The sequence below is a fragment of the Neopelma chrysocephalum genome, unplaced genomic scaffold, assembly GCF_003984885.1.
Source record: "Neopelma chrysocephalum unplaced genomic scaffold, ASM398488v2 Primary Assembly neopelma1_94, whole genome shotgun sequence".
NCBI lineage: Eukaryota > Metazoa > Chordata > Aves > Passeriformes > Pipridae > Neopelma > Neopelma chrysocephalum.
The window spans coordinates 749,537-767,381 of NW_020897756.1; the positions used below are offsets into that span (position 1 = coordinate 749,537).

The 17,845-nt window shown below is 49.7% G+C and overlaps 1 protein-coding gene across 3 annotated transcripts in view; it reads left to right on the plus strand.

Moving 5' to 3' along the window:
* Window positions 1-16,221, plus strand: part of HNF4A (hepatocyte nuclear factor 4 alpha) — a 34,657-nt gene extending 18,436 nt beyond the window's left edge. For 2 of the 3 annotated variants that reach the window (XM_027693893.1, XM_027693892.1), the window contains exons 2-10: window positions 1,902-2,076; window positions 3,883-3,977; window positions 5,765-5,871; window positions 8,425-8,580; window positions 11,435-11,522; window positions 12,043-12,198; window positions 12,448-12,684; window positions 13,361-13,483; window positions 14,111-16,221. In XM_027693893.1, coding sequence (XP_027549694.1) covers window positions 1,902-2,076; window positions 3,883-3,977; window positions 5,765-5,871; window positions 8,425-8,580; window positions 11,435-11,522; window positions 12,043-12,198; window positions 12,448-12,684; window positions 13,361-13,483; window positions 14,111-14,253 — 1,280 coding nt within the window. In that variant the 3' untranslated portion in view covers window positions 14,254-16,221. Of the gene's footprint in view, window positions 1-1,898; window positions 2,077-3,882; window positions 3,978-5,764; window positions 5,872-8,424; window positions 8,581-11,434; window positions 11,523-12,042; window positions 12,199-12,447; window positions 12,685-13,360; window positions 13,484-14,110 lie in introns of all 3 variants that reach the window. The other variant, XM_027693891.1, reaches the window with a different exon arrangement.
* Window positions 16,222-17,845: the final 1,624 nt, after the last annotated feature.

The following is a 17,845-nucleotide window of genomic DNA, read 5'->3' on the forward strand; positions in this document are numbered from 1 at the left end:
ACACAAGTCTCAGCTGTGAGGTCTCAAACTTAAAGCCCGTTCTTTTCCTTTGCCCCATTTACCTCAACTCCAAATCAATCCCATGAAAAAATGCTTGACTGCAGCAGTCAGAGCCCACGTTTCTGGCACTATAAAATAAACTTAATTGGAAAATTATCTATTAGGCAATAATTTCATTCTTGTTGGCTGTTAGACCAAGATGTTGCAATTTTTCTGATAACGGTGCCAGTTTTTCCTGCTCTATGTTCATCTGATTACAGTGTGATAGACTGCTAAAAAGGGATTTATCTGGGCTGTCACAGATACACAAGTAATGTGATTACAGGCAGATCACCCCTTCCTCTCTCATCTAAGTCCTACGTTTAGCTGAAAGTGGAAATTTAACTTTACTTCTGGAATGACCTGCATGCAGCTGAGCCCTCAAGAGGAAGGATGTTTTTAGAGGCAAGCTGCTCATAGGGACAGGAGACAGCCAGAATGGCCTTGGGAGGAGCTCAGGGCTTTGGGAGTGGGGAGAGGAGCTTTGCCCCAGTGTTGCTGCACTCAGGGAAATGCAGCTGTGTGACAGGGTGTGCCAGGCAAGGACACAGAAAGAAACACAGGAGAGACACAAGGAATTACAAAGACAGAAAGCAGGCAGGGAAATGAAAGATACTGCCAGAGCCAGGGCTGGCTCCAGAACCCCCCATGCTAGCTCACTGCTGGGTCCACGCCAGTCACTCCTGCTGAGGGATGGCATGAGCAGGATGTGCAGCACCTGCTGCAACACCTCTTCTTCTGCAAAACAGAAGTTAAAATTGCAGCCTTTCCTTGGCTTCACCTCCCCCAGAACCCACACTCCAGCTACCACTTGGGACCAGCTTTTTTATAGCACCCAGCCCCTTTCTGCTGGGTGCCAAGAGGGAGCAGCTGTGACCCTCCCAGGGTGAGCGTTAACTGTCTCTGCCAAACCCAGAGACCAGGGACCAATAGCAGTTTCTATGGCTTTGTAGATCCTGGGTATTATTTGCAACTGGCATTTCCACTGAGGCAGGGGAATGTGCCTATGCTGATACAGAAAACATACATGGGAGGGGACAATTAGATCAACTGAATTAAGGGCTGATCCCTTCAGCCTTGAGGTTTGTTTGGCTTGCTGGAGGGGTTTAGTGTAGATTTTTAGCCTTTCAGATGTCCTTTCCTCCAGAGGCTGCTGCAATTCCCCATCCTCCCAAAAAAACCCTGCAAATGCCAGTCCCCCTTGGTCTGTAAGGACTGCAAGACAAATCAACCTCCACTGTGGTCCTACCAGACTCCAGGGAGTGTTTGCCCACATGAGTTTTCCAGCTGAAGTCATTTGAATTTATGTACCTAAAGTCTTGTTCTCCCAAAGAAGTGCTGGGCAGGCTGGAGCTCCAGGCCTGGCACTGAGGGAAAGGGAGCTGCTCACCTTGTTTCTGTAACTGCATCTGCTCAGGGCTGGCTTGGGCTCTTTCAGTGCTATAACACAAGCACCTCCCTAATACATCAGCTGCTCGCCCTGAGCTGTAATACCTCAACTTTAACTCTGCATCAGCTTTTTCTCTGGCCACGCTGCTGCAGCCCAAGGCGTCTGCAAATCCCCGAGGAATTTTGGCTCTGCTCTGTGACTCCTGCAAATGGGCCTCCACTTTATCTGAAGGCCTTTGGGAAGAGCTGTCTCACCCTAACACACAGGAAGCTTTTGCACACTCAAAATACAACGACTCCAGCACTCAGAGCACCCACTACTCCTTACACACCTCTCTGACCAGCCCTTGTCACACAGCCTGGCTGCAGCGGCCTCGTTCCTCCAAAAATCAAGTTTCTCTCTGGAAACTGAGTTGGGAAATGTCAGCTGTCTGTCTCACTGCGTTCTTCTTCCTGTGTCCTTCCCCAAGCAGACACGTCTCCATCAGAAGCAGCCAACCTCAACACTTCCAGCAGCATCGGGGTGAGTGCGCTGTGTGCCATCTGCGGGGACCGCGCCACGGGGAAGCACTACGGGGCCTCCAGCTGCGATGGCTGCAAAGGCTTCTTCAGGAGGAGCGTCCGGAAGAACCACATGTACTCCTGCAGGTAAGGGCAGAGGGGGCAGAGCCACGTGGCTGAGACAAAACAGTCCCCCCAGGGAGCTGAGTGGCAAAGCCCTCAAAGCGCAGCAGCACCGTCCTTCGTCCTCATCATCCTACCTGCGTCATCCTCCGCTTTCCCTCACCTCGCCCCCCAGCTGGGAGGGGTCAGGGACTGCTCTAACTTTGGGTTTGCCCCCCACTGATCACTGGGTAAGATCCTGGGAGGTCTTGCCCATACTTCAGGGGCCAAGCACATCTTGCAAATGGATATGTCCAACCCTGGATGTGGCAGAGAGATGCTGGGGGAGAAGACACGTTGCAGGGGCTGAGCACCTCACTGCTCAGTGCTCTGAGAGCAGCACAAACCTTGCTCGCTCCTTGGGGGCTCTCCTTCTCCATCATGAGATGGAAAGGTGTCTGCCATCCCCCTAAAATGCTGTCAGGGCCTGTTACATGATACAAGAACACCTAAGGAGCACCAAGCTGGGCAGCACAGTGGGCACATCTCTGAGGATGAGGCACTGATATTGCTCCTGCAACTCATGCACTGCACATTGTGCCACTGGTAGTGGCCCTTGGCTCTCATGTGCCATCAGCAGCTGTGACCCACTCATTCCCTGCTCTGAGTAACCCATACACAGAGAGTCACAGAGGAAACTGAGGAATCCTCAGCTCAGAGTGTCTAAATTCTTCTGGCTTTTGGAGTGAGTTACTCCTGAAGGCCTGACAGCCACTTGGAGAGCGTGAAGAGCAACATGACTCTAAAATCTGAGTGACAGAAGGAAGCTCTAGGTTTAAGAGTGCATGTGAAACACATCATCACTTGCAGCCTAGGATTATTTAAGCTGCCTGCCAAGGGAGCCTTCTCCCCACAGCTCCACCAGAAAAGCCAAGGTGCCCAATTCTTTGAAGGCTGAGGCTTTTATACGTGCTACAGAAATGCTTAAAAAGCTGCTTTCAGGCATCCATTTGGGCAAATCTTAGCTTGGGGCTTTAAAAAGCACTGTAGAAACATACCTTTTCAAAAGCTACAGAACTCAGCATGGCTGGGAGCCCTTTCCCAGCTTTGTACCCCTTTGTCTTTACTCTGCAAATTTGAGCAAATTTGCAAGTGAAATTCATGCTTCAAATGGCCACCAGGCCTGTGCTGCCTGCAGGAGCCACACACATGGGAGATCAGTGTTTGCCCTACCAGGTGCAATGGAGGTGGTGACAGTTTAGCTGGTTGACTCCCAAGTCCTCTCTCAAGTGCAAGTGGCAGCAGAGCTGTTTGCACACCAGTGATGCTGTCCAGAGGTCAGAACCAACCTGTGAGCATCCCAGACACAGCCCTGGAGAGAGGCAGGGATTTAAACTGACTCCTTAACCTTATTAGCTCAAGAACAACCCTCTACCCATTTTTTTATTCAGAATAAATTCATTCTTCCTTCATTCTAACTGGGATCTAACTTACAACAGAGGCTACCAAGTTGGTTCTGACCCTCCTAGATCACACTTTTAACTTCCCTGGGACTTGCTAGTCCATTATGGGCATCCTATGCCTAAATAGTGAGTAAGACCAGCAGCCTGAGCTCCTGCATGCAACTCTCAGCTCTAGTCTGTCCTTACTGAAAATCCTGAGGGAGAGTACAGAGCTGAGATGTTCAGTGCAAAGAAGAAACTGCAAGCATGGAAAAGGCACAGACCAGAGCTCCTTTCTCAGGGTGAGCCTCTGGAAACCTGCTCTGAGCATGTCTTGGAGCTTAGGGCTCTGTCTTGTCCTGCCTTTAGGCTCAGTCCTGCTGCTCCTCACACCTTTCTTTCTTCCCAGGTTTAACAGGCAGTGTGTGGTAGACAAAGACAAAAGAAACCAGTGCCGGTACTGCAGGCTTAAGAAGTGCTTCCGAGCGGGAATGAAGAAGGAAGGTGGGTGATGGTGTGGCTTCCTGCACCCCCCCAGCAGCAGCCACGCTGGCTCCGTGTGTTTGAGGAAGCCCTCACAGCCCATGGCCAGGCCCTGCCATGCACACACTTGCTCAGCCATCTCAGCCCTGTCTTCCCTCCACAGTGCTCACCTGGGCACAGATACAGACCCCCATCACAGGGGGATTTAGGGAGGGTTTTGACCTCCAGTCATGAGCCCGGCATGTGCCCTTACAGGGCTGCATGACAGGAGTCACCCCTCCTTTAGCCCTGCTTCTCAGGACTGGCAGGAAAACTTGGTGGCCCTAATGATGGTCCTGTTGGACCCTGCTGGTGACCCTGCTGGTGGCCCTGTGGGTGGAGGGACACACTGCCAGGAGCAGCCCAGAGGAGCTGCCAGGCACCCCACAGAGCTCAACCCACTGATGCCTGCAAAGGGACAACCGGGGGGCACTTGGCCCTGTTGTTCCATACAGAGAATTTAAACCCTGTGCTCCTCCCAGTTCACACCTGCTCAAGGAGAAACTTTGGAGTAAAAGGGTCCTTGAAGACAACAGGGAAGTACCAGTGGTACCTGGGTGGCCTGCAGGAACACCTCTGGACAGGAACATTTCTTCCCCGTTAAAGGGGATGAGGTATTGCAAGGAACTTGTCTTGGCTTTTCCTGAAGAACATAGGAATCCTCTTCTCCCTGCAGCGTCCGCTCATCCCGTGCCCAGAGCTGTGCTGTTGTCTGTTAATATTCAATAGAAGTTACATTAGGTGCATGACCAGCTAATACTGAGCAAACATTTGGAAAACATCATGGCGTGACTGAACTCGGGGGCCTGCTACTGATAACAAGCAGCATAACCTTGAGAGCTCCCATTTACAGCCGCTGACTGCAGGGCTTTTCTCCTGGCCCAGCCTCATTATTGCTTTTTATCAGGTGGATTTATACATTGAGAACGTATCAATCCAGGGAGCCACCAGCCCAAGGCAGGCACTGTTCTGGTTCCCGTGCCACCGATCAATAGTTTATTTGAGCAGACGCCATTGAGTGGCATGGCCAGGGTGAGTTACATCCAGCCCGTGGCCTCGTGACAGACAGACAGGCAAATCCTCCCCTTTGGCACTTCTGCTGCTGCTCTGGCTGCTGCCACCTTGGACTCAAAGCCCAGGTCCTCAAGACTAGACCAAGCAGGGAGGCAAACTGGAGTCAAACCTGTCCTCATAGCTCATCATAGAGGATGAGCTATGCTTTTACAGCAAGGTGTGAGAGAGCCCTGTTGCTCTGGATGGATGAGTAGGACTAGTTCTGCACTTCTTTCCTTATTGTAGCTTAGATGGAAGTTTTCCAGCTGCACCCATCTGGTGCAAGAGCTTCCTGAATGGACTCATAGGAGTCCCGTGGACAAAGGAGCCTTGCAGGTACTCGCCCCCTTCATTGCACACATCAGCTTTGGGCTGCACACGTGAGCAGGGCCACCATTTCAGACCCTGTATCTTGAAATAAGAAAAGCTCAGATCCTTTGAGAGGAAATTTTCCCATTGAACTCTACAGATGTTTGGGTTCTGAACTGACCCCGTCCCAGGGAAGTCTAATAGAGCAAATAGGAAATCAGAGCCACCAGATGTAGTGAGCTCTCACAGGCATCCCGTCACAAACCAGACACAGCTGCTCCTCCACCCTGCCTGGCAGGGAAGCTGGGAAACTGCAGCTAAGGAAGGGGGATGCCAAGAGTCTGTGCTAGTTTTTGGTGTGCATTGCCATGAACGACCTGCAGCTCAGCCAAAATACTCTCTTGCAGCTGTACAAAACGAACGGGACCGAATCAGCACCCGCAGATCAAGTTACGAGGACAGCAGCTTGCCCTCCATCAATGCCCTACTGCAGGCAGAAGTCCTGGCACAGCAGGTACCTCTTCTTTCTTCTTTAGCAAATGCAAAAGCATCAGGCACTACCTGGCTCATAGAGCCAGCTGATTATTTAAGAGCTGAGTCTTCAAATCACCACCTCTGTTCTAAGTGATTTATCTGCCAGCTCAAAACTGGCTTTTCAAAAAACATTTGTTACCTGAAACCACCCCTTTATTTCTCCTTGGTCCAGAACTCAGTTGTAACAATATGCAATGATTTGTTCTGCTTTGATGAGACACATGAAGGCTGGAGAGCCTGCTGGAAGAAAACAGGGTAGAATCACTGAAATCCAAAGAGCTGTGGCTGCCTAAGTCTACGAGGGGCTGGCCTTGCATGAGCAGCCTCCTTTCCCCCTTGGCCATTAGGATCTTCAGATTCTGGCTTCCTGCACAGTTTCACAAGGAATTGGTTTCATTCTTGCTTTATGTAGATATCTTTTTCAGTTCTCGCTGAAATTGCCCTTTTCCACTAACATACTGCCAAGATTTCCTAGAGTTTCAGAGCTCACCTGAAAAGATGGCTCTGGTTTTAAGAGTCTGGATATTACAAGTGGTGAACACCAGCTCAGCACTCTGTGGGAGGACACAGGACAGGATGGATCACACTGTGGGGAGGGTTTGTCTGTGAGCACAAGTGATGAGGATGGGGCTGTGCCAGTGGCAAGAGCTGCCGCTGTTCATGGGAGCTGGGGAGAGCAGCAGTTCGTGTCCTGAGAAAAATGAAGAGGTGTTTATGTTGGCAGTCCACGTTCTTAATTGCTTCAAGGGTCATGTTACCCTGAAGGCTACCCCAGGAGATGCTCCAGGACAGGATCTGCTGTGTCTGGGCTCCACACGAGGCTCAGGCTGTAAGATCCACTTCCCTGAGTAAGGGATATGCCAGAAGGGCCAAGGACCAATCCTGTACACAGGAAACATATCCAACCTCATCCCCCATCTCACCTTTTCCTACACAGGACCTAATATATTTACATACCCCATAAAATTAATATTGGTGTTGCTCCCAGAGGTGTGAGACAATGGGGTCTCAAGTCACCAGGATTACAAGGGAAGGACATTTCCGGGACTCAAGAGTCCTGCAGTGGCATCACATGTAAGCCTGTAGCAGGGTCTGCTGATAAAAACTACAACCATCCACAAACCCAGAGGAGCTCCTGCTCTCCCACAGAGCACAGAGAGACTCATTAAACAAGGCAGGCTCCAGCACGGTAATTGGTAACTTTTATGTGCCTGGCTAATTAGAACAAGATACTGCTGAGGAGCTGCTTTCTCCAAGATCTAGGGTCACTCACTCAGAGGTCTTTATTTATTTGCTAAGCCTTCCGGGCCCACTGATTAGGGTAATACATGGTGAGATTTTTACAATCTTATTTATTCAATAATAGCTGGTGATCTGGAAAGCCTCCAGGTAATGCAACCTGGACAAAAAAAAAAGCAGGTGGCATTTGAATTCCATTTCCTTGGAGAGGCTGGCAGGGTCCAAGCTGAAAACACTGGCAGGAACAGGACAGGAAGAGCTGATGTTGTACAAGAGCACAGAGGGCAGGCTGAGGGCAGCCATGGGGTTGAGTTAATTGCTTACGGAGGCATAAGGATAAAGTAGTGACTAAGGGCAAATTTTTAGATGGCCTGGGTGAGCAACTATGCATGAGAAGCAGGCAGGAGGTTGCGTGCCTGGTTTTCTTAGCTTCAAGGGGAAAACCTGGTTCAAACCACTACAGGGAAGATGTCCTGTCCAGCTGTGTGACACTGCTTGCAGAGCTTTCAGGCTTGTCCTTTGCAAATGAAATGGCCCCATTTGCCTCTCAGTCACAAATAATTGGCCATGCAATAACGTGGCCTTTGTTGTGGGCATGCTTGCACTTGTCCAGTTTTGCCAAAAGGACCTAAAAGCTGGTGGGAGGTAGGAGATGGTTGTCTTTGAAGTCTTGTCTTTAGCAATTCAAAGTGGGTAAGGTCAGATGTTTATGATCTGGTGCTCACAGACAGCAGTGTCAGACCTGGAAAGCTGCCTTGAGCAGAGACTTGGTGTGCTCGTGGTGACTCAGGAGAGAAGCAGAGCCTGCACATCTCCAGCTCCGGCCAAGCTCTGGCTCTGGAGCAAGGTGGAAGGAGGAGCAGTTCTCTGCCCTTTGGTGGAAACAAGTATCTTGTGCAGCAACACTGGGTGGACATTTCCCTGCTACTGGTGAGACCGACTGCTACACGATCCCTCTGTTCCCTCCTGAGTCTTGACTGAGCACATTTGTTCAGTGGGAGGTAGATCCTGGCTTTAGAAACATTTCTTCTGTGGTTTCCAGTCTATTCAAGGCATTACAGTTTACCAGGATGATCCCCAGCCTCAGCTCTGAAGCATTCCATGTTCACAGATCCCCAGGATGATCTCAATTTAAATGAGTTATGTTGGGTCACCTATTCTGGGGGCTGGTTGTGCAACAGAAAAAAAGTAATCACTGATGCTGGAGTCTGCATCAGCACAACCCAGGGGCTGGGGATTTTCCTGTGTTTCCTCTGTGGCACTGAAAGCTGAAGGATCTCTTCCCTCCTTCCAGATATCGTCTCCAGTGTCTGTGATCAACGGGGACATCCGAGGGAAGAAGATTGCCAGTATCTCTGACGTGTGTGAGTCTATGAAGCAGCAGCTGCTGGTGCTGGTGGAGTGGGCCAAGTACATCCCTGCCTTCTGTGAGCTGCCCCTGGATGACCAGGCAAGTCCCCCTGTCCTTCCCTGGGGGAGCCAAGGACAGCTGAGACCTTCAAAGAAAATGTGCATTGTCCACTCTGTTATCCTGACTGCTGCAGCTGATTGGGAATGGTATCCATACAATGCCAGCACAGGCCAGGCATCCATACAATGCCATGTGCTGCTAATCAGCCGATGAGCACAGCCATGATAACACTGAGCTCAAATTAGGAACACTATCAGATGCACATTTTGCAGGGGTCAGCCAGCCAATTGTTTATCAATTACAGTTTGAGCAGCACTTTGAAAACCTGAAGTGCTCTACAGATGCTTGGGGCAGTCAGAATTATCAGGACAGATTTCTGGCCTAAGGTGTGCTCAAGACTTAAAAATTAATGTGCCTGTCTGTCTGTCTTTCTGCTTTTCACCTGGGGATATGTTTGTACCCGTAGTGTGGAATTGTTTAAGCTAAACGCTAATTTGCTCCTAAAGCAATAGAATTTTTTTTTCCCCAGAGTTAAAAAGCAGGGATATGTTTGCATTTAACACAAATTGCTAAAATGACATTTGTGGGTTCCTTAACCCAGATAAGTACAGAGGGTTTGATGTCCTCTGTAAAACTGCACTGCAAGATCTCAGGTGGCCTCAAAGAGATGTAAGGACAGTTCTCCCTCTTTTCTATTCTGTGCAAGCGCTAAATTGTTTAAAATGGTAAGATCTGTTAAATTCCTGAGGCAAATACATCTCAAAAGCTATGAAAACCAAAAGGACCTCCACTGGCAAATGCCATTTACACAGCAAACAGGCTGCAGCCCCCCAGGGGTCCGGGGCAGCTCTGTACAACACATTAAATCCTTGTACCATTTGAAACAGAGGCCCTAAACCTAGATAACAACTCTGCAAACTACAGCAATTTCCACATGAGCTCGTTTTACAAGTGTGGGGCTGCAAAACTTCTCCAAGAAGGAAACAAAACCTAAAAATGACCCAGTCAGAACCCTGCCTTCCCCACGGGGAGAGGCTGCTCTCAGCATCTTCCACAGGCTTGTCTCGACTGAAATAGTTCTGTTATGCCCAGCTATCCCCCATCATGAGCAGTTCCCAACCTGTCCCAAAGGACTCGAGAGGACACGCTGCACTGCATTAAAACTAATCAATGAATGCCATCCGTGCTTTTGAAGGACAGTATGAAAACTGTGCCAGCAGATGCTCAGGGGAGTGTGGGAGGAAGGACAGAAATGCCAGGGAGTAGGAATGAACAAAACTGTGAAAGGGGCAGCTGCCCAAGGGGCAGGACAGCCAGTCAAGACGTGTCCACTGGGTACATACAACGTTGGGGAACGCTGTTACATTGCCATTAAAGTGTTGCCTGAGAATGAATCATCACTGCCAACATTTTTATAAGAAAGGTCAAACCCAACCCATTATTCTTCTTCTTCAACAAAATGTCAGAGTAGTAGGTTTGATGGGACAAAGCCATTTCATCTCAAAGTTAAAGTTCTACTTTGTTGTGTTACAATTCTTGTATTAATCCTAGTTCACAATGGAATGATGTCTCTCAGGTTCATCACTGCAAGAACAAATATCAAATGAGATGGCTTTGCCTTGTTGAAGTAACTGACTTTAACCCTGCTCAAACAAGCAAATTTTAGGGAAACACAAAGGATGGTTACAAACTGAACTTTCCTGAATTTTCATTAGGCAGGAAACTTCTGTGTGAGAGCTTTGCTCCTCCCTGGGACCTGCAGTTTTTTCCGTCCTTCTCCAAGTTTCTTCAGATAGGAAAGCCCAGTTTTGTGCAGCTCTGGTAATTACAAGCAGCTCAGCCAACATATCCACCCATGTTTGGATAGCGATAGAGGGAGGCTAGATTTTGGCATCTAGATAAAGACTCCCCAGTATCATGTGTGCGTAGTCTTTTTGCAAGGATCTCCACTCTGTTTATTTTGCATAACGTTTTTCACTGTCTGCAAAAAACAAAAAATCCCTCTCTCAGCCATCAGCACCTTTCCTAACCAGAGCTGTCTTCTATGGGTGACACATTCTCCTGGCATTTCTGGTAGGGTAAGACTCCTCTTGGCTTTGTCCAATGCTGAGGGATAACACACTGGAAAAAGGGACCATTCCCACCAGGACATACTTTTGAGGATCTATTAATGTTTAATGATTGTTTTCTCCAGCAGAAGCTCCTGGCAGGACATTAAGAAGCCTCTCTGTCAGAGTGTCCAATTGTTAACTTCCCTTTCTGCCTAAATCTCTGAAATTTTTAACTGAAGGAGGGCAAAAGATTCAGAACATTCTCAGGAGCCGCTGAAGGGTGTAAAATTAAACACTTCAATCATTAACGTCAGGAGAGAAAAACATGCCTTTGGCTTCCCTGGCTCCAATTCCCATGGCTGGGGAGGGAATAAGTGGCCAGAGGGTGACCAGACGTGGGTCCCCATGACCATGATTTCAGTGGGAGGTGGGCACAGCCCAGAGGGAGAACAACTGTCCACAGCAGTGGATTGTGCTTCTCCCCAGTGCTCAGGATGGAGCTTGGTCCCTGGTTCTGCACTTGGCAGGAGTTGCCTTGTCTGCAAACAGCCCCCTGTAAACATGTCCCACGCTGGTGTGAGGTCCTGGGACAGTCTGGCATGGTCTTGCTCATGACATGTGTCCTGAATATGGGGTGCTTCAGGTGTTGTCAATTGTCTACTGGTTCTGCTGCACCTATAACTGGTTTTGCACAGAAGTAACCCATTTTTGATCTTTCTCTCACTGTGACTGCAGAGGGGCTCTCACTCCCTATCCTTGAGTGCAGTACAGGAGCGCTGGGCTTTCTCTCTTGCTTGTCTCTGCCTCTGCATCACCCAAATAACTTCTCTCTGCCCTTGCAGGTAGCATTGCTGCGCGCACACGCGGGGGAACATCTGTTACTGGGAGCTGCCAAGAGGTCCATGGTGCTCAAGGACGTCTTGCTGCTAGGTAAGGAGTGCACTTCTGCTCCCAGCCCATCTGCTTCTGTGATGCTTCCCCGCTGGGGTGAAGGAGAGGGTGGTTCAGTGTTTGTGGACATCCTTTTTGCAGGGTAATGGCTCGAGCCCTTCTGTATTTTAGCGAGCCTAGCACAACCTTTGGGTGCAGGGAGGCCTGGCAGACATTCACATCAAGGCCATGACATGTGACAAAGTTGGGGAACTGTGAACATTCCCAATGCACCTCCAGGTTTGTGTAAGCAGGCTGTGGTGTGATTGAGAAAAAAGCTCTCACTCCTCAGTCAGCTTCTCCTCACTGGAGTGGCTCCCGTGTCACAAGGGGCTGCTCTGGCAACACAGACCAGCATTTCTGGTGGGCTGGGACAGGGAAGGGGCAGAAGGGGGAACTTCTTAATTCCTCCACCCTCAAAATTATCTCAGCATTGGTTGCCTGGGTTTTGAACTCCTTGTCACCCCTGATAAGTCTTGAGCAACGGCAAGGTGATGGTCTCTGTGCTGCTTGTCCAAAGGAAATGACCACATCATCCCACGGAACTGCCCCGAACTGGTGGAGGTGAACCGTGTGGCCAACCGTGTCCTGGACGAGCTGGTCCTCCCCTTCCAGGAGCTGCAGATAGACGACAATGAATATGCCTGCTTGAAAGCCATCATCTTCTTTGACCCAGGTACGCTCCAGCTTGGGGAGGGTTACCATCAGAGAGGACAGGTCTGGGTTGTGCTGACCAATACTGGCCCTGAGTTGCGGGAATGCTGCCTGGTCTCCTCTCTGGGCCGAACTGTTCTTAGAGGGAGGGGAGAATTCAGCCTAAGAAGAGAAAAAATGCCCATTACAGCAAAGAACACGGAATCGGAGACAGCCTGCCTCAGCTCCTGGGGAACAGCCTGGATAGCTTGGGGGGGGTGTGTTGTTCCAGATGCCAAAGGACTGAGCGACCCCTCCAAGATCAAGCGGATGCGGTACCAGGTGCAGGTGAGCCTGGAGGATTACATCAACGACCGGCAGTACGACTCGCGGGGCCGCTTCGGGGAGCTGCTGCTGCTGCTGCCAGTGCTGCAGAGCATCACCTGGCAGATGATAGAGCAGATCCAGTTTGTCAAGCTCTTCGGCATGGCCAAGATTGACAACCTGCTGCAGGAGATGCTGCTGGGAGGTGAGTGCTTGAGGGTGCCACGTGAGGCCTCTCAGTGCTCCCTGATCACCCTCCCCTTGAGAACCTCCACAGTGGAGAACATCCACTGCTCCCTACCTGAAAAATTTAGGAGGTAGCCTGTGTGCAGGTCAGCCCTTGACTCACGCAAAATCATCTCCCCTGTCATTGGCAGTGGTAACTAAGGGTCCTCTACTTCTCCTCACCTAAAGAAATGCATGAGCTGTGCATCTATTTACAGAGAGGTGTCCCAGTCCTCTGCACATGGACAAGCTTTGCTGTGCAACCCCCATCTCCCATTTCACTAATCCTCCTCTGCCAGAAGGGAGCCATCAAAACAGAAAAGTCTGAAAGCTCAGGTTGAAAGAGCATCACAGATTTTCTAGTGGGAGCATCCGATGGGACAAAACAAAATGAAAAGTTGCCACTGTGCTATTCTTTATGTAGAGGTGACTCAGGTGACTCAGGTATATGATCCTGTATAAAAGGAAATGCAGGCAGCATGCAAGGGTTAGGTAGCTCAAGGCATTCATGGAGGAAAAAGGGAAGGGTGTGCTCCAACCACCTACACACAAGCTGGTCATGCACTAAGCCTTGGACCCTTTGGTGCAGTGGGTCTGCCCATCTGAACTGTCTCCCTCTGCCATTGTGGAAACTAATGTCATATGCTGCATTTTAGGCTCATCGAGTGAAGCACCACACGCCCACCACCCCCTGCACCCTCATCTGATCCAGGAGAACCTGGGAACAAACGTCATTGTGGCCAACACAATGCCTCCTCAGATGCACAACGGGCAGATGTGTGAGTATTGCCAGAGAGACACAGAGCTTTCCAGCTTGCCTGTGGAGGTGGTTTCTACTTTGCAAGGAAATTTCCAAGCAAGACAGAGTCTCTGGTAATGAGTTTGTGAGAAATTCCTATGCAGAAAAGAGGGAAAGACAAACAGAGACATGGATTAGGTTAGATTAGATTAGGCTGGGCTAACTGATTCAACAAGATATTCCTTGTCAGACTAACCTTTACATAGCCCTTAAGGGATGAATGATCCTATCCAGTGCCTAGTGAAATCAGAGGAAAGGCTCCCCTTCCCTTGAATGGTTCAAACACATCTCAAATTTTCCCTCTGCAAAATCACAGGAGAATCTGGTCCACCATATGGGGCCAACCCTTGGGAACTTGGGCTGAGGTGACTTTGGCTGAACAAAAAAGTGGCCAGTATGGGTCAAAATGCCAGCAGGTCCCCTCATTGTTATTGTGGTTCTTCTGGGGCATCAAACTATGCCTGTGTGTCTGAACTGCCTTATAGCAAACACACAGGCCCTTAGGAACTTCTGCTGTGCTGACACCTGAACCCCACAAGGCTGAGGACAGATCCCAGTGCTGCCAGGTCCATGAGGCCCTCTTCTAATGTTGTTTCTCTCTCTGTAGCTACTCCAGAAACTCCACAGCCATCTCCACCTGCGGGCTCAGGACCAGAGCAATACAAGCTGCTGCCTGGAGCCATTGCAACCGTGGCAAAACAGCCCACGTCCATCCCACAGCCTGCCATCACGAAACAGGAGGTCATCTAGCAACCTGCAGAGCAGCTGGCCTCCTCTGGAAGGCCACGTGGGAGAAAAGCCCAAACTGACTCTGTCACTGTGAAAAGAGAAGCCATCCAGAGGTCCCTGGGCACAAACACACGGACTTGCTGATCGGACTAGTCCTCCACCACCAAAAGCTGTCTTCCTGCAGCTAAGGACAGTATGTGCCACGGGCAGCCCTGAGTCCCAGAACTAAGGCTGAAGCCTTACTGAAACCCTCAGTCCTTGTCAGAAGGGCCAGATTCCTGCCTGCCCCTGTGGGGAGATGGCAGTGACTGGCTGGGGACAGTGCAGCTGGCTGTTCCCCCACTGCCACCTCGGCCTTGGTTCAGCACACACCAGAGCCTGCCAACAAGGAATTCTCTGAGCTGTGTGAGTGGAGAGCTCCCCTCCCACAGCTCCCCAGGCAGTCCCTAGTCCAGCCAAACCTGATGGAGATGGAAGCTCCCCCAGGAGCATCACAGCAGGTGAAGCACATGGGATTTGCCCAGAACTGCTCCTTGGCCTTGGCTAGTCCCAGGTCTCTGCATGGTGTCACCTTCCAGCACACTAACCCCCCCCAGCCAGGTCTAACAAACCTTTTCAGCTGATACTGGAGCAAAGTCTGGCCCACCAAGATTGTCCTCTACTTGGATCCTTCTGCCTTTTGAGGGGTTTTGTAATTTCTGTGCCATGCATGCCCTCTCACCACAAGGTTCAGAGAGGCAACCACTGCCAAATCCTTCCCTTACACCACTTACTGCCTCCTGGGCTGGGAATTTGGGGGACCATGGGATTCTTGAGATTTCAGCTAATGGGATGGGGTCATCCTCATACAGGCTGGTGGCACTGGCCAAAATATCACTGGCCCCACTACTGTTCCTCAGCAGTCAGAAGAACACCACAGGATGCCTTTTTGGAAGGAAGTGGGGGGAAGGACATAAGAAGGGGAGAGACCTGTGAGGGTGAGAAGAGCTTGAGCCTCACAGATTGGACCCAGGTCTTGGGCTGCCCAAGTGCTGGGAGCATTGTGACTCAGGATCTCAGTTCAGACCCAGCTTTAATGCTAAGATGTGCCATACAATCCACTTCTCCAGTCCAGTGCCACTCCTTCAGCTCAGAATGAGTGGCTGATAACAGATTTATAGGTCTTCATAACACGATAAGAATTTCATTGCGACTCCTTCAGACCTCAGAAGGTTTGAGGGCAGCAACCTCAAAAATACAATGCTCTGAGTCCTGCAGGGACGAACGACAGAGGCCGAGGAACAGCCCTGTCTCACCCAAGCCCCTTGGGTCTGCCCCAGCCTTGGGTCTGCCCCCACCTGCTCTGCTCCCTCCTGCCCCCAGCCCTGTTTCTCTGTGCCTGCCTGTGCCAAAGCCCCGTGGATGTGACCTTTGGTTTACAGCTGGAACCAGGAAAGGAGCCCTCCTGCCCAGCTCCCACCTCGCTGGGGGCCAGCGGGGCTGGAGCTCTCAGAGCCCTGCACGACCCGAGGCCTGAGTCACTTCTGGCCTCTCGGGAGGATGGGGATGGTGGAACCACAGCTGGTTGGGACGAACCCGAGCCAGCTCAGCCAGAGGAGCTGCAGGTCTGTCCCTTGATTTCCAGGGCAGGAATGAGCCACCTCTCCTCGTGCTGACGGTGTCGGACGGATCGCGTCACCTCAACGCCGCTGGCATCGCACCCAGTAATTTATTGCAATGATGAATCCAATCATTTTCTGTAAATTATTTTGTAAATCACATTGATTATTTATAATTGGGAGATTAAATGCAAAAAAAACCCCAAACCCATAATAACCCGGCTGTCTTTTCCAACCGCAGCAACCTTTTACTCTGTACGTAGACATATTCAGTGGGGAATCCTTTTTGGTCCATTTGCACCAAGTATTCCTCGATATTGTACATTAATTTTTGCTGGTTTCTGCCTTCCAATGGAAACAGGAATATTTCTTCACTAGAGTTTGTATTCATTAAAAAAAAAAAAAAAAGAAAAATAAATGCAAAAATATTTTCTAACTTTTTACAGACAGATGGATTTCTTTCTCCTGGGAGGATTTATTGTAAATCAAGGGGCTCACCTCCCTGTTGCTCTGAGCACAAAGCATATGTGTATTGAGGAAAAAGCCCAAACAAATGTTTGATGGTGTTGCCAGCTGTCACTATTTCCTGGCAAGCCTAATGCTAGCTGGTGTCTGTCCTGAAGCCACGTGTGCTGGAACCATGAGATTGAATAACAATCCCAATTTTCATTAAAAGAAAAACAAATGCAAAGAATAAATATTTGCTTTCGTGATTCCAGGGAGCTTAAAGACTTGAAGTAACCACATTCTGAAAGCCAAGAAAAGGGAGATAAAATATGGTATTCGCACTTCAAACATGTTCATTTTTATGCCTTTCTTGTATTTCAAAGGTAATTTCTGAGCACTTTGGGGTGGTGATTGTGCTTTGGTTCCTACACAGCCATCCTGCTGCTGGCAGCAGGTGAGAGCCTGATTGAGCCTACAGGTCACAATAAGATGATCAAGTGAAAGTCAATTTGTCAACTGGTTGTAAAGGTGAAGAAATACACGACAATTAGAGAAGGCTCTTAATGACCTGCTCTTCTGATCACAGGGCACCTGTGCTCAGCTGTAGCATGCCCAGGAAGATAACAGGGAGATGGGAGAGAAGTCTAGATGGCTGTAAAGATTAGGGCTCTAAGAACAACATCCAGCATCTCCTGAAGCTCAGGTCTGCAGGAGATGGCCCTCGTGTTCCTCCATCTCCTGCCCCTGATGTGAAGTGAGGTGGGCAGTCTCATCCCAGGTACAAGGGATGAGAAACAGCCTGATTTTCCACCCCATTTGCACAAATCCAGTGGCTTCCCAGTGACAGTCACACTGGTGAAAAATGTCAGCAGGGATGAGATGCAGGGATGAGATCCAGACTATGTTTGAGGACCATGTGGAGACAGCATCTAGAGCCTGTCTCTAGTCTGGAGCCGAGGGAGAATAGGACAGACCTCAAACCACGTGCCCTCACTATCTGTGCACCTGTGATGATCCAGAGCCCCCTTTGCTGAATGCCTGAACAAGGGCAGCAAAGGCAGTCACAGGACATGTGTTAACCCAGAACACACAGGACTGGTTAGTCCAGTCAAGACAAAGAAAAGGAGATAGTTCATTCTCTTTAATGTGGAATGAAAAGCCCCAGGACTCCTCTGCTGTGACCCATGGTTGGTTTTACCTGGGTATATGCCCTAAAACTCCACATATGTTATATCAAATCTTTAAAGCAATAAATTCTCCTGGATTCCTTCCCATGAACTACTCTATCAAGGTTGCACTTTACCTGGTTAATCTTAAATCAGTGCAGTTCCTACGGGAGATTTCTTATTGCTGGATTCAGCTCACTTGGGAAAAAACCCCATGAACTGTCCCAGAGACAACCTTGTCCTTAAGTGGTGTCCTCGATCCCAACCCTCACCTCTTTTGTTACTCCAGCCTGGAATCATCCTGAGACACTGCTCTTGCCACTCGTGGGCTGTGTTTTATCCTGCTGGGTTCCCTGGAACCCGCAGGCAATGTCCCATGTCACAGGAGATGGCTGTTGTAAG